The following is a 16,065-nucleotide window of genomic DNA, read 5'->3' on the forward strand; positions in this document are numbered from 1 at the left end:
TTCTTGGCAGAGTGTGGAATTCTAGCCAACCAAGGATATGTATTATTAGACATGGGGTTCTTAATAAACTCCTGTGCCAATTTATACTACAGGGCTTCTTCCCTTGAAGCAAGACATTATCTATAAGACAAGGTCATGCATAGCTTTGGACAGGGTTGCTTTGGCACAAACCAACCATACTGCTATAAATGAAAGTTTTTTATTTGCGACAGTAATAATTGACGTATGACCTTGATACAGGTTATTAATACATGATTGATAATGGGCCAAGTACCAGTCAATCAACAGAGTTATGGTGCAACTATGATGTTCTGCTGAATGAAAAGTCCCTTATACCCTTTAATGATACAGGGTAGTTTGAGTGTTAATGATGGGTGACTTTTTTCATTATTTTCCATCTTTGTCTTTCAAAATTCATAACTTCGTTATTTTTCAACATAGTAATGGGAGGGCTTATTCTTATGTAAAAAGCTGTAATTTAATTTCATTACTTTCAAATTAACAAATTTACATAGTTTTGATTACTTTTCTTCATAATTCTTCCTGTTTCATGCAAAAATGTATTTTAAAAAATATACACATAACTCATTTTACAAAATGTACAGTTTTATCAGTTTTCACCATAGAAGGCATGAAAAATTTTGCTGTGACTAATGCTCACCCATTTCACAAGTGGTCCCCATGAAACCTGGAGAGCAAATACACTCCCCTGAGTCCTCATGACAAACCCCACTATTACGGCATTCAGGACAGGTTTTGTTACAGTGCGGTCCCCACTTCTGAGCTCCGCATCCTGGAAAAAAGGAATACAGTTAATAATATTATATAAACTACTAAGTCCCATTAATCTAAGGCCTCACGTAGTGAACTGCAGCCAAAAACCACTGCAGAAAAGGCTGTTGTGGAAATGCATTGCAGTTTTTTTGCAGCATTTTTAACAGTAAGACCACAGATTTTTCTTCTGTGAACTTTTTTCTTTTTTTTTTTTTCTTTTATACCTATATGGAAACAGACAGCATTCAGAAGGTATAGATGAAATACTGCGATTTGTAAAAATGCTCACTTTTTTAAATCCCAGCATTTCCACTGCAGATTTTTTTCTGCAGTGTGTGGATGGGGTTAGCCAGAATCCCATATACTTTGTATGTACTGTAATATGTTGTTTTTTTTTTTTTTTTTGCTGCAGCATTTCAACACAGGACCATGGCCTAAAGGGTTTTTTTCCATCTCCCTGTCTCAGCAGCTTTACCTGCTGTCTTTTCTTTTTCTTTCCTTATTCTTCAACAAGCTGACTGTTTGATGAATAGGACAGTATGAAGTATCTCAATAGATACCGTCATTGCCTATACCATGAGAGATTATTTATTATGATTATTATAAAGCTAATATAAATACAGATCAAATATGCACAGTGAATATATATTAAATTACACAGGTTTATACAAAACACTTACCATGTTTTTATGCAGAACATACTTGCAGTAAACTGAATGTTATCTTTATGTTTACATAGTGAAAAACTGACATTGTCTGAGATTTTATCAGCAAACTGCAAATGGCTGACCTGAAAATACTGATAGCAGAGCTGTACATAACAATGCGAAAACTCAGCCCCCAGAGAGCAGTGAGTCATCATCTGACCTGTTATCACAGGACATGAATCGGACCAAGGGAATGCGGTATAAACAATGGGAGGAATAATTTAACCTGGCAGGCAAATGAAGCAGCATTTCTAAAGCAATGTATTTAGAAAAACTCTTGAATTTACATAAGCTAGCAGTATAGATAAGATCCTTGAGATGGGAATACCCCATATAAGGGAGCGCTATTGATAAGTTGTATCATCCAGTCTAATATTTATATACAGTCATGGCCGTAAGTGTTCTCAACCCTGAAATTTTTCCAGAAAATTAAGTATTTCTCCCAGAAAATTATTGCCATTACACATGTTTTGTTATACACATGTTTATTTTCTTTGTGTGTATTGAAACAACACAAAAAAAAACTGAGAAAAAAGTTGGACATAATTTCACACAAAAATCTCAAAATGGGCCAGACAAAATTGTTGTCACCCTTTCAAAATGGATAAAGTGGATAAATAACTTTGTTTCAAACATGCCATGGTCATTTAAACTCACCTGTGGCAAATAACAGGTGTGGGCAATATAAAAATCACACCTGAAACCAGATAAAAAGAGAAGTTGACTGACTCTATACATTGTGTGTGTACCTCACTCAGCATGGAGAATATATAAAAATATCAACAATCTCAAGATTTACAACACCATCTCCAGAGGTCTTGGTGTTCATTTGTCCATGGTGCTCAACATAATCAACAACTTTACAACCCATAACACTGTAGCTAATCTCCCTGAACATAGATGGAGGAGAAAAATTAATGAAAGATTGCAATGCAGAATAATCCAGATAGTGGATAAGCAGTCCCATTCAAGCCTCAAAGAAATTCAAGCTGTCCTGCAGGCTCAGGGTGCATCAGTGTCTGTGCGTACTATCCATCAGCATTTGCATGAAATGAAGCTCTATGGCATGAGACTGAGGAGAACCCAACTGCTGACACAGAGACATAAAAAAGCTAGATTGCAGTTTGCCAAAATGTACGTGAGGAAAGCGTCTTGTGGACAGATGAGATCAAAATAGAGTTATTTGGTAAAGCATTTCATTCTACTGCTTACCAAAAATGGAATGAGGCCCATAACGGTAAGAAAACGTTACCAACAGTCAAATATGGTGGAGCCTCAAAGATGGGGGCCTTGACTATGTGCAAGGCATCATGAAATCTGAAGATTATCAAAGGATTTTGGGTCTCAATGTAGGGTCTAGTGTCAGAAAGCTGGGTTTGCATCCTAGATCATGGGTCTTCCAGTAGGACAATGACTCCAAACATCCTTCAAAAAGCACCCAGAAATGGAAGCAAATAAAGCACTGGAGATTTCTGAAGAGGCCAGCAATAAGTCTGGAACTAAATCCCATTGAACACCTGTGGAGAGATCTTAAAATTGCTGTTGGGAGAAAGGACCCTTCAAATATGAGAGACCTGAGGAAGTTAGCAAAAGAAGAGCAGTCCAAAATTCTAGTAGAGGTGTAAGAAGCTTTTTGATGGTTATAGAGAGCAATTGATTTCAGTTATTTTTTTCCACAGGTTGTGCAACCAAATATAAAGTGGAGGGTGCCAGTAATTTTGCTCAGCCAATTTTTGGTGTTTTGCATGAAGTTACATCATTTTTGGCTTTTTTTTCAGTTTTTTTTGTGTTGTTCAAATACACACAATTTTCAAAATTTCAGGGGTGCCAATACATAGAGCGATGACTGTTGTCAGAAGGTGACAGGCGTATCACTGCCATACCCTCAGTGTTTGAGAATAACATTATCCTGACAGATGGCGCGCTACACTACTGAATACAGCTCTGAGAACAGAGGAGTCTCCTCTGGTGAAATGTCCACAAAGGGAATTTGGTCATGATTGTGCCTAAATTTAAACCTTTTCCCCCTAGACCAGGGCCAAATGTATTCATGTCAATAAATTGTAGGTGTTTTTTTTTTTTTTATTCATTTACAGATAGCAAAGTGTGAAAGAAACAATACCTGGATCATGGTGAAGAAAGCTGCGCATACTATGGAGACCTGAACGTACTATTGAGACCTGCAGAGGTGAACCTGATGCTATTAGACTGAGAAGATCTCTATTTCACCAAATCCAGAGACCTGATCCTCAGTGGTGATCTACTATGACTTCCATCTACTTCAGCCTCAAGCAGACAAAGGACCAGAAGAAGACATGTCAGCGTTTCTAGCCTTTTACCAGTAATTGGTAATACCTGTCACCTGTATTTTCTGCTGTAAATCCTCACCACTATTATTAATGGAAAGTTCTGCTTATTAATGTTTGATAATTTACATTATTTTTACAGATATGACAAAAGTTTAAAAGTTATTAAATCATTTTTAAAATTTCTAATTGTTGGCCACTAGAGGGAGCACCACCTATGTAATGTATTGAAGGAGTTATCCCATGTATATGAGATGCTGACGACCTATGCATCGGCTAGGTCATCAGCATATGATCGTGTGTGTGTGTGTGTGGGGGGGGGGGGTGACACTTGGACCGATCAGTGACCTGGCAGCCTCTACCTGCCAGAGGTTGTATACATGGTATAGAGCTGGAAGTATATCTGCTAGTATTCAAGTGAATAGGAGCAGAGCTGTAGTTCCCCAGTACACACCTCCCAACTTTCAAAGGACAGAAAGAGGGATAAAATATGCAAATTTAGCTCCATCCACTTCTAAATTGATTCCATCCATTTTGATCCATTTCTCTTTGTGCTCCCTATACAATAATCCTGATATTATATGCGCGCACATTATAATGTTCTCTTCAAATTGACCCCACAGTATAAAGTCTCTTTCCTGGTGTACCCACAGTTTATTGTCCCCTCCAGCTGCCCCAGTTTAATGCCCCCCTCCAGCTTTCCCAACTGTGGGCAACTAGAGGGGGACATTAAACTGGAAACAACTAAAGTGGGACTTTAATCTGTGGAGATAGCTGATGGGGGATATTAAACTGGGGCATCTGGAGGGGGATATTAAACTGTGGGGATATTAATGTCCCCAATCAGCTGCCTACAGTTTACTTTCCTCCTCCAGTTGCCCTCAGTTTAATGTGCCCCTCTATCTGTCCTCAAAGTTTAATGTTACCCTCATATGCCCCCCAGTTTAATGTTCTTCATATGCCTTGCCTAGTTTAATGTCCCACTCATATGCCCCTACAGTTTATTGTCCCCCTCTATCTGCCCCTACAGTTTAACACCCCCTCATATGCCCCCAGTTTAATGTCCCCAAAGTTTAATGTCCTACTCTATCTGCCCCCAAAGCATTGGCCTAACTACCGCCATAGCAGCGGAGGCAGCTGCCACAGGGCCCGGGACATTGGGGGCCCGGTGACAGCCGCTACCGCAGCTATCATTATACTCGGGGGTCTTTTCGGGAGAGGTAAGAAACATAAAAACCACTGTTACTTACCTCTCCACGATCCTGCCTGACGTCCTTTCTGACGTCTCTGACATCACATGAACCTGGCCTGCGTCCCGGGTCATGTGATGTCAGACGTCATTAAGCAAGACGGCAGAGGAGAAGGCAGCGGAGAAGACCGCGTAGGAGCCGGAGACAGGTAAGTAACCGTGGTTTTTTATGTTTTTCTCCCCCATGGGTCCCCGATTATTATACTCTGGGGTATAAACACATGATGCTTCCTCTATTGGCTAACAATGGGAAATATTCAGACTTATTTTTTGATTTTCAATCACAATTTCCTGATTTTTAATATCTGGAAATACAGAAAATAAAAATGTATAAAAAAATACAAACATTATTAAACTGCAATTTGCAGTAATAAAATAATGTTGGGGGGCCACACGGTGGCTCAGTGGTTAGCACTGCAGCCTTGCAGCGCTGGAGTCCTGGTGTTCAAATCCCGCCAAGGGCAAAAAACCATCTGCAAGGAGTTTGTATGTTCTCCCCATGTTTGCATGGATTTCCATCCCATATTCCAAAGACATACTGATAGGGAAAAAAAATGTACATTGTGAGCGCCATGTGGGGCGCACAATCTACAGTTAAAAATAAATAAATAATGTTGGTGACACTTTCCCTATACCAGATTCCTACTGATAGTATTGTCAAAATCAATATAATTCACATTAAAAACACTTTTATTCAAGTTATTACCCATCCAACCATTAGGGAGGGTCCACACCATTAAACAGTCATGTGTCAGAGAATTCATCATATCCATCATTGTATGACTGTTATGGCATAGAAGGTATCACTTCAGAGGAACAGCATCCGAAATCTCACACTAGTACACCTGGCTTCACAGTGTCTGTCTCAAGAAGCAGGAAGGAGGGTGCATGTGCAAGATTTCGGACACTGTCCCTCTTAATTGAGATCTTTGTCATCAAGGCAATTAAACAACAATGGATGTGGTTAAAGCTCTGAGTAGAGATGAGCCCATCTATTCCTAGCAGACATCATTTGTTATACAGTGGTGGCCAAAAAAAATCCACCATCAGTGGATTTTGTCAAATGTACATGATGCATATAAATTGAGTATCTACAAATGATATGTATACCTCCTACTGCGAAATCAACTGAAAAATGTCACATGACATCACGTACAAAATTGCCAAATACTCGTCATCCAGGAGAGAAGAGGATAGAAATGGAAAAAAGACAAGAAATAATTTTCGCTACAATCATTACATTTTGTGAAATGGTGCAGGTTTTTTTGGCCGCCACTGTAAATGGTGATATCATTGCAGTTCTACATATTGATGACGTCACTGCTGAGGTCTGTGTTTGGTCTCTTGGTCACATTGGGGGGAAATGTACATCATCATGCTCGGAAACTCCAGCATCATCACATCAACATTAACAGAAAGGTGCTGGAGTTTCGGAGCACGATGATGTGCATCCCCCCCCCCCCCCCACGTGTAAAATGAGACCAAACACAGACCTCAGCAGTGATGTCAGCAATATGGTGAATGGTGAATCAGAAGTTTGGTGACTGCTACACTGGGACCTAGAACTGGTGCCCTCAGTTTAATATAATTTGGGGTCTGATCAGATCTTTATAAACATTATAAACTTTTCAGGGCGCACTAGATTCAGATCAAATTTATTAGGTCCAAAACTCATTTTACACCTGAATCAAGTGAAACTTTACAGAACTAATATTCACTTATCTCAAGCCCTCTAGCCCTTTGTCACTTGGTTTTGACAATAGCATGAATAAGAAGCTATTAAAGGGCACTCTAGAAGGCTGGTGGAGGTTTACAATCTAAAATACAGGTGACAATAGACGTGTGCTGTCAGGTAGGTATTTTTTTCTTACAGGTCAAACAAATTCACATAAATTGTAATGTGAATAGATAAAAATACAGGATGAAGACAAGCATCTGTGGCTTTGGCTCGACTGCCCCTTTCTTTAAGTGGTTCCTCAATGTTTTGGAATCAGGCGGAGGACATTGTCTTCATTAGAATGGGCTCTTTGAGGTGCTTGATGCAGTTTGGACTCTTCCACAACCTGAGGGTCTAGAGCAGGGGTGCTCACACTTTTTCAGCATGTGAGCTGCTTTATAAACTGACCAAGGCAAAAGATCTCCTACCCACTTATTGTGGGCGGGGCCAGGGAAGGGCCTGTGGGCGGGGTGGGGTGTGTCTGTGGGTGGGTGGGGTGTGTCTGTGAGCAGGGAGCGGGCATGTGGGCAGGGTCGGGCAGAGCGTGAGAGCAGGAGACAGCAACGTTCTGTGGCCGCCCAGGGATCCCCGGTGTCTGCTTGTTCACAGCGCAGGCTGAGAGTTATCTCTGGACACTGGCAGGCTGGGGCTGCGGCAGCCCCGCCTGCCAGTGTCTGGAGATGACTCTCAGCCTGTGCTGTGAACAAGCAGCACCCCGGCTCCCTCCATCCCTAAGAGCGGGGAGCACGTCATCCCCCAGAGCTGCTGCTGCCTGGCCTGCAAGTGTCCGGAGTGCTTGTTCTCAGTGCAGGCTGAGAGTCGACCCATACGTCCTTTGCGATCAACCGGTAGATCGCGATTGACGTATTGGGCAACCCTGAGGAATGATTTCCCTGACCCTAGACCTGGTGAGGTGTGCACTAGCACCAAATGGCAAACTGTATTTTAAGTTTAGATTGTGAGCCCTAACCGGGACAGGTAATAATATGAATGATGATAATTTGTACAGAGGTGCATATTAGACTCTCTGCATTAGCATGCCTTGAATGAATTGTAATAACATCAATTCGTTTTATCAGATAACCCTGCCACAGAAACATACTGACCTGTTAGAGAGATGCCATGATAGTAATGACTTTTTGTTTCTAATGGTAAAGAGGATTGTTCTTTTTGGACTATTCTTTGGGGATTGGGGATCTTATAATTGATCTTGTACTACTAGGATTCGATTTCCTATTGGTATACGCTCACTTCGATTTTTTGAGATTTAGATTAATATTCGATGTCTTGATCTTTATAATTGGATCTGGAATATCGATATGGGATTTTCTAGGGATTTTTTGATTGTTGAAATATATGGGATGTAGGCTACATTTATAATGTGAATTAATAAAATGCCAGGATGAGACACCGTCTGTAGCTTTGGCTCAACTGCCCCTTTCTTTGAGTGGTCCCTCAATGTTCTGAATCGGGCGGAGGACATTGTCTTCATTAGAATGGGCCCCCTGAGGTGCTGATGCAGTTTGGACTCTTCCACGACTTGAAGGTCTAGAGGAATGGTGATTTCCCTGACCCTAAACCCGGTGAGGACTCTGTGCACTAGCACCCCATGGTGAACTGTATTTTTAAGTTTAGTTTGTGAGCCCTAATCGGGACAGGGAGTAATGTGAATGATGATAATCTGTACAGTATTGCAAAATATTTTGCTGAAATAAATAATGGTTAGTCTGTGAGTTAGCTAAAAAGGTTTGGACCTTGGTTGTGACTGGCTTGCAATGTAATTGTTGTAGAAGTTGATACAGTCTCAAATAAAACTATTTAAATCTTAATTTTTGTGTCTGAGCTGTATGTCAACACTTGTGTAGCTTGAATTTAAACTACACTTATTCTACATCTATATAAGCTTATTCTGTAAAAGTAGGCATAGAACATCACTGCTATGTCCTGAAAAATAGTAATAGCACTCGAGTGTGCTGTGTGTACACCTTCCCCTGTATACACACAACACACAGTGTTCAGTGAACTTCCGCTGCTGCAAGGTGGATAATTAGCATATCAATAAAAGCGGGCTATTTCAAAAACGGCTGAGAGGATTAACAAACAAAAGGTATGTGTGGAATAGCCTTTCTAAAGGCTATGCAAATACATGCTTACTTAAAATGAGTTTTCCCAATAATAGAATCCCTTTAATGGACAGAACTCGGATGTCAATCTGTTTTACAACCATTAATAACGAATCCATTGGTTTCTATTGGGTACATAGGTCCAAAACAGACAAAAATATAGCAGGTTTGTTTTTCAACTGACTGTTTTTTCTATACGTCAAAGAAAAGCACCGTGTGAATACACTCGTTCACTTTCATTGCTTTTAAAACGGGGCGGGCCTGTGGGCGGGGCCGTGCATATGGGCGGGGCCGGGCGGATCGTGAGAGGTGGCCGCCCAGGCATCCCCGCTGTCTGCTTCTTCACAGCGCAGGCTGAGAGTTATCTCTGGACACTGGCAGGGTGGGGCTGCGGCAGCCCCGCCTGCCTGTGTCCGTAGAAGACTCTCAGCCTGCGCTGTAAAGAAGCAGACAGCGGGGATGCCTGGCTGCATCCCGCGATCGACCCATACGTCCATTGTGATCGACCGGTAGATTGCGATCGACGTATTGGGCACCCCTGTTTTAGAGCATATGGATGGCATAATGGAGACTTCCCCAATGAGCCAAGGCAGAGAACCACTTGTATTACCACTTGTATCCAAGTATTATGTTGTTGGTCATTTGAATGGCTGCCTTGTGATACTTCTTGTTCCTTGCAGCAGGTATGCTTGGCTGTGCATGAGTTCCTTCAGGCAAAATCAGCTATTTGCCAGAGTTGCTTTTATGAAAGTGGTTATCTTTGAGATAACACATTTAATGTTTCATAGCTGGTGTCCAATGGTGTATCATCCGTCCAGACACCTGTGTTGAAGCTAAAACCAAATGCTAAATTCTGATTATTGAACTTTCGGTGACTTCTGCAGTCCACTACAGATTAAGAAGGGGCACACTCAGGGACTGCACTTTCAGTCTCCCACACTATTCTTATTTATTAGGTACCCATATTGCAGAATTATTGGTGCTATAATTTCCTATTGGCGACGTCAGTGTTCTGTCAAGTTGATGGTCATTACTGCTCATCACTGCATTTTTGCTGAACTGAAGAGAACACCCACTTGTATTGTTTTGTATTATAAAAGAGTGGTCCTCTCTGCCAAGCAGGGAGGATGCGCAGTAAAGGCTGCCCCTTGATAGTACACTGATATTGGCAGATGAAACTAATGGGACTGATATCTTTGCGAAAGAGGTAGCTACTGCAAAAAATAAGCACAGCAGGGGATGCAGTTGAGCAGCAGCTCTATAAGCCTAAATAACACACACAGGGTTAGAGTACCCGATAAATTGTGCAGCCATATATATTGTATGCCATAATAAAAGGCTTAGTCTCCTTTTAAAAGAGCCTCTAAAGCTACAGCTTATCAACAACCAGGGTATCTGGTCTAGATGCCCAAAATACTTTCCTATATTTATATCTAAAACTCTGCATTGACGTGTCCACTACATACACATACAATCCCAGAAGATAGAGATACATTTTAAATGAAGTATTCTTTAATAGGAATAAATAATAATAATAGGTAAACTTACGTCTGACAATTAATCGGGTCAAAGCCATGTTAAAGTGGTTGCCTCCAATGTAACGTACTAAGTAGGTACTGCCATCGCTAGGCTGGACATTTGTTATAGAGTATTCCAACAACGATGGCACTTCATGCTTTGGTACAGAGTGGAGAAAGGAATCTAAATATGTAAAAAAAAAGTTAATTTAATAAAATGATATATTGATAAGAAATTGAAACAATTACAATAACATAATTGCCAACCACCCTGATTTTTTGCTCGATATTTGTGTAAACCCTATCAAAAGAGGCAGAAGTGTTCATTTGGGGGGGTTTGCAGAATAAAAAAAAAATCAGGGATGAGCTTTGGCATTCCCAAGATGTGGGACTGAAATGTTGTTAAACTATGCAATGAGCATAAGTGTGGTAGTGAATTTCTAATTCCTTATGGGCAGTGGCGTAACTAGGAGTGGCGGGGCCCCGTGGCAAACTTTTGACATGCCCCCCCCGACCGACACTGATGCCGAAGACCTCGTCCGACCCCCTCCTACACATTCCTGCGTGTTCTATTATGCCCCATAGTGGCCCCTGCACATAGTATTATCCCCCATAGTGGCCCCTGCACACAGTATTATCCCCAATAGTGGCCCCTCCACACAGTATTATGTCCCATAGTGACCCCTACACACAGTATTGTACCCCATAGTGGCCCCTGCACACAGTATTATGTCCCCAATAGTGGCCCCTGCGCACAGTATTATGTTCCCAATAGTGGACCCTGCACACAGTATTATGTCCCCCATAGTGGCTCCTGCACTCAGTATTATGTCCCACTGTGGACACCCATAAACAATTATTATACTCTGGGGTCTTTTCAGACCCCAGAGTATAATAATCGGAGACTCGGGGGAATAAAAACATAAAAACCCACTGTTTCTTACCTGTCCCGGGCTCCTACGCTGTCTTCTCTGCTGCTGTCCTTCTTCTATGACGTCGGACATCACATGACCCGGGACGCAGGCCGGGTTCATGTGACGCCAGAGACGTCAGAAAGGACGTCAGGAAGGAGGCCTGGCAGGATAGTGGAGAGGTAAGTAACAGTGTTTTTTATGTTTCTTACCTCTCCCGCTCCACCAATCATTATACTCGGAGGTCCAAAAAAACCCCCGAGTATAATGATAGCAGCGGTAGTGGCTGTCACCGGGCCCCTAATGTCCCGAATCCTGTGGCAGCTGCCTCTGCTGCTAAGGCGGTAGTTCCGCCACTGCTTATGGGGTGATTAGATTTTTGTTATTCTTGAAAATACCGTAGATCCATTTACACTTAGGATAGATAAAGATTCTGATGTTTTTATGCATCTTGTATATATCTTGTCACTAGGATTTGGCAGTAAGAGCCTAAAGCCCACGACATATTAAAGATATAGCTGTGATATCTGCTGTCAATACATTGCCTCTACATTGTACTGTACTGTATATAGATACATGGATATACCATATATCAACAAAGCACTGGGAGGAAGTCACAGCAGGATGCCAGTAAAGTGGGCAACAATCATAGGTCAATACCAACTATAACCTTTAAGAAATAACAGCGCCAACAATTACAGTGAGTGTAAGTGAATTCCCTCATAGGATATTTGAAGCTGAGTTGCCTAAACTGTAATGACATGTAGCAAAGCTTCAATATGAACCAGACTACCAACTAAACTGTGAATAATACGAGTACATTTATCTGAGACCCTAAGTGTTACAAGTAAATGTACCAGGTGTCTGACTCACTATTCTTGTAGAATACAGCGTCTTCATCCTTTGGAAACTTCTTGAGAAAACTAAGTGTGACATTGTCTCCTCTACTTGCAGTGACAGTCAGTGAGGTTGGGTTAAAAGAAGCTAGAAAATAAACATGTCAGTGATATTAAATAAATAAATAAATCAATGACAGTTGAAAGATGCTCATCACCAAATATTCTTAAAGGATAACAACAAATTAAAAATTCATTTAATACAATAGACTAGAATATACAGTGGGGCAAAAAAGTATTTAGTCAGTCACCAATAGTGCAAGTTCCACCACTTAAAAAGATGAGAGGCGTCTGTAATTTACATCATAGGTAGTCCTCAACTATGAGAGAGAAAATGAGAAAACAAATCCAGAAAATCACATTGTCTGATTTTGTAAGAATTTTTTTTGCAAATTATGGTGGAAAATAAGTATTTGGTCACCTACAAACAATCAAGATTTCTGGCTCTCACAGACCTGTAACTTCTTCTTTAAGAGTCTCCTCTTTCCTCCACTCATTACCTGTAGTAATGGTACCTGTTTAAATTTGTTATCACTATAAAAAGACATCTGTGCACACCCTCAAACAGTCAGACTCCAAACTCCACTAAGGTGAAGACCAAAGAGCTGTCAAAGGACACCAGAAACAAAATTGTAGCCCTGCACCAGGCTGGGAAGACTGAATCTGCAATAGGCAACCAGCTTGGATTGAAGAAATCAACTGTGGGAGCAATAATTAGAAAATGGAAGACATACAAGACCACTGATAATCTCCCTCGATCTGGGGCTCCATGCAAAATCTCACCCTGTGGGGTCAAAATGATCACAAGAACGGTGAGCAAAAATCCCAGAACAATGCGGGGGGACCTAGTGAATGAACTGCAGAGAACTGGGACCAATGTAACAAAGCCTACCATCAGTAACACACTACGCCGCCAGGGACTCGGATCCTGCAGTGCCAGACGTGTCCCACTGCTTAAGCCAGTACATGTCCGGGCCCATCTGAAGTTTGCTATAGAGCATTTGGATAATCCAGAAGAGTATTGGGAGAATGTCCTATGGTCTGATGAAACCAAACTGGAACTGTTTGGTAGAAACACAACTTTTCGTGTTTGGAGGAAAAAGAATACTGAGTTGCATCCATCAAACACCATACCTACTGTAAAGCATGGGGGTGGAAACATCATGCTTTGGGGCTGTTTCTCTGCAAAGGGGCCAGGACGACTGATCCGGGTACATGAAAGAATGAATGGGGCCATGTATCATGAGATTTTGAGTGCAAACCTCCTTCCATCAGCAAGGGCATTGAAGAGGAAACGTGGCTGGGTCTTTCAACATGACAATGATCCAAAGCACACCGCCAGGGCAACGAAGGAGTGGCTTTGTAAGAAGCATTTCAAGGTCCTGGAGTGGCCTAGCCAGTCTCCAGATCTCAACCCTATAGAAAACCTTTGGAGGGAGTTGAAAGTCCGTGTTGCCAAGCGACAGCCCCAAAACATCACTGCTCTAGAGGAGATCTGCATGGAGGAATGGGCCAACATACCAACAACAGTGTGTGCCAACCTTGTGAAGACTTACAGAAAACGTTTGACCTCTGTCATTGCCAACAAAGGATATATAACAAAGTATTGCGATGAAATTTTGTTACTGACCAAATACTTATTTTCCACCATAATTTGCAAATAAATTCTTACAAAATCAGACAATGTGATTTTCTGGATTTGTTTTCTCATTTTGTCTCTCATAGTTAAGGTCTACCTATGATGTAAATTACAGACGCCTCTCATCTTTTTAAGTGGTGGAACTTGCACTATTGGTGACTGACTAAATACTTTTTTGCCCCACTGTACAACAGATACTTTTACCTGTGCTATTATTGACAGCTTATTGTCAGAACAATCCACTGTCTTGGTCTGGCACTTAACCTATGCCTATTCATTCAACGGAACAAAGGTTACCTTAGGGTCAGTGCACACGGAATCTTTTGGCGCTGATTTTGACGCTGAATCCGCCTCAAAATCAGCCTCCAAAAAAAAGCCTCCCAATAGAACTCCAAAAAACTCAGTGTGCACTGACCCTTAAAGAGAACCTAGCAACCTTTCCACCAGCATCTGCTCTTTAACCACTTAGTGCCAATTTAAATTTTTGTAATTTTTACCTTCCCATATTCCAAAAGCCATCATATTTTTTTTTTTTTTTTTTTTTTTTTTTAGTTTCAAAACGCATATGATAGCTTATTGTTTGTGGGACAAATTGTATTTTGTAATAGCACCATTTATTATCCTTTACAATGCACTGGCAAGCTGGAAAAAAAATTCAGAATGAGGTGAAATTGGAAGCAAAAATGCATTTTCACCAATTTCTTATGGGTTAATTTTTACAGCCTTCAATATGTGATAAAATGATGCCTGTACCTTTTTCATATTTGCATGTGCAGAGCATCTTTTTATGTGGGACAAAATGTAGTTTTTAATGGGGAAGGTCTAATAGTTTGATCACATTTTATTCAGGTTTTTGGCAAAGTGTTGCAAAAAAATCACCATTTGGCTATTTTGATTTTTCCTTATGCTACAGCATTTATCATATGGATTAAATATTTTTTATATTTTAATAGTTCGGACATTTCGGCAACATATAAATACCTGAAATGTTTAGGTTTACTTTTGTTAATTTATTTTTATGTAAACTAGGGAAAGAGTGGTGATTTTTTTTACTTTTAAAAATTTTATTCTTTTACTTTTATTTTCACCCCCCCTAGGGACCTCAAACCCTATGGGGTCTGATCACTCACTGATGTATTGTAGTGTACAGTATAATTCAGTGAGTTCTATTACATACTGCCTACGCTCTATGGAAATATGTAATAGAACTATAGTAATGACCGGCCTTGGAGCCTTCAATAGGCTCCTGACTGTTATGGCAACCAATTGCCTGATGATGTTCCTGAGGGCGGCAATTGTTAAAAAATGTCGTTCTTGCTATTTTCAGCAGTCAATATATGCTGATTAAGCTGTCTACTGTACTGAGATAGAGCAGACAGACACAGACCACCGTGACAGTAAAAAGTCAAATAAACAAATTAGATGCTGAAATTAATGAATGAAGTAGTGTATATTAAACGATGCAAAGAATTGCGCTTAGTTGGGGGGTGATAAAAGGTCTTCTTTAACAGAAGGTCCCATTCAGTTTCTAGCTTAGAGATCTCCTATTATGGCCCAAGCGTCCAAGAAGTGACTGGAAAGTCCTGTGAAAATGACAAACACTTTGGCAGAATCAATGAACTAGTCAGTAGGGTCTGTCAGGTATCATTGGTGTATTTTCTTATAAATCAAAGCCACATACAGATGTGAGCAGAGCAATATATGTAGTTTTGCTATTCTACTGTAGTCCTATCCCAGTATACATGGCTTTGTTCATTCTGTCTCTGTCTACACAGTAAAGCTGAGAAATGTACAGTAGGAAGAGGCCACACGGTGGCTCAGTGGTTAGCACTGCAGCCTTGCAGCGCAAGAGTCCTGGTGTTCAAATCCCGCCAAGGGCATAAACCATCTGCAAGAAGTTTGTATGTTCTCCCCGTGTTTGCATGGATTTCCATCCCATATTCCAAAGACATACTGATAAGGAAAAATGTACATTGTGAGCTCTATGTGGAAATTTTTTTTTATTTTTTTTTTACTGTAGAACAGTTGTAAGCTGAGTTGTAGTAACCCAACTCCATACACAGTTTTTTTTGCCAATGCCGTTACTCCTGCTATCAGTGAAGATTAAAATAATGGAAATATAACAGCAGAGAATTTTAATGACCACTGTGCTCTAATGTTAGATAACTCCTTTCAGGATGCAAGTTTATATTTAATTGGATTTTATTAAAGATTGTTCAAATGAGA

The 16,065-nt window shown here is 40.7% G+C and overlaps 1 protein-coding gene across 1 annotated transcript in view; it reads right to left on the reverse strand.

Moving 5' to 3' along the window:
- The window catches only part of TEK (TEK receptor tyrosine kinase), a 97,537-nt gene that overhangs the window by 40,279 nt on the left and 41,193 nt on the right, over positions 1–16,065 (reverse strand). The window contains exons 3-5 of the mRNA XM_075279360.1: positions 12,178–12,288; positions 10,425–10,577; positions 662–793 (exon numbers count right to left, since the gene is read on the reverse strand). Of these exons, the coding sequence (XP_075135461.1) occupies positions 662–793; positions 10,425–10,577; positions 12,178–12,288 (396 nt within the window). The remainder of the gene's footprint in view (positions 1–661; positions 794–10,424; positions 10,578–12,177; positions 12,289–16,065) is intronic.

The sequence above is a fragment of the Leptodactylus fuscus genome, chromosome 1 (genome assembly GCF_031893055.1).
Source record: "Leptodactylus fuscus isolate aLepFus1 chromosome 1, aLepFus1.hap2, whole genome shotgun sequence".
NCBI classification, from domain to species: domain Eukaryota; kingdom Metazoa; phylum Chordata; class Amphibia; order Anura; family Leptodactylidae; genus Leptodactylus; species Leptodactylus fuscus.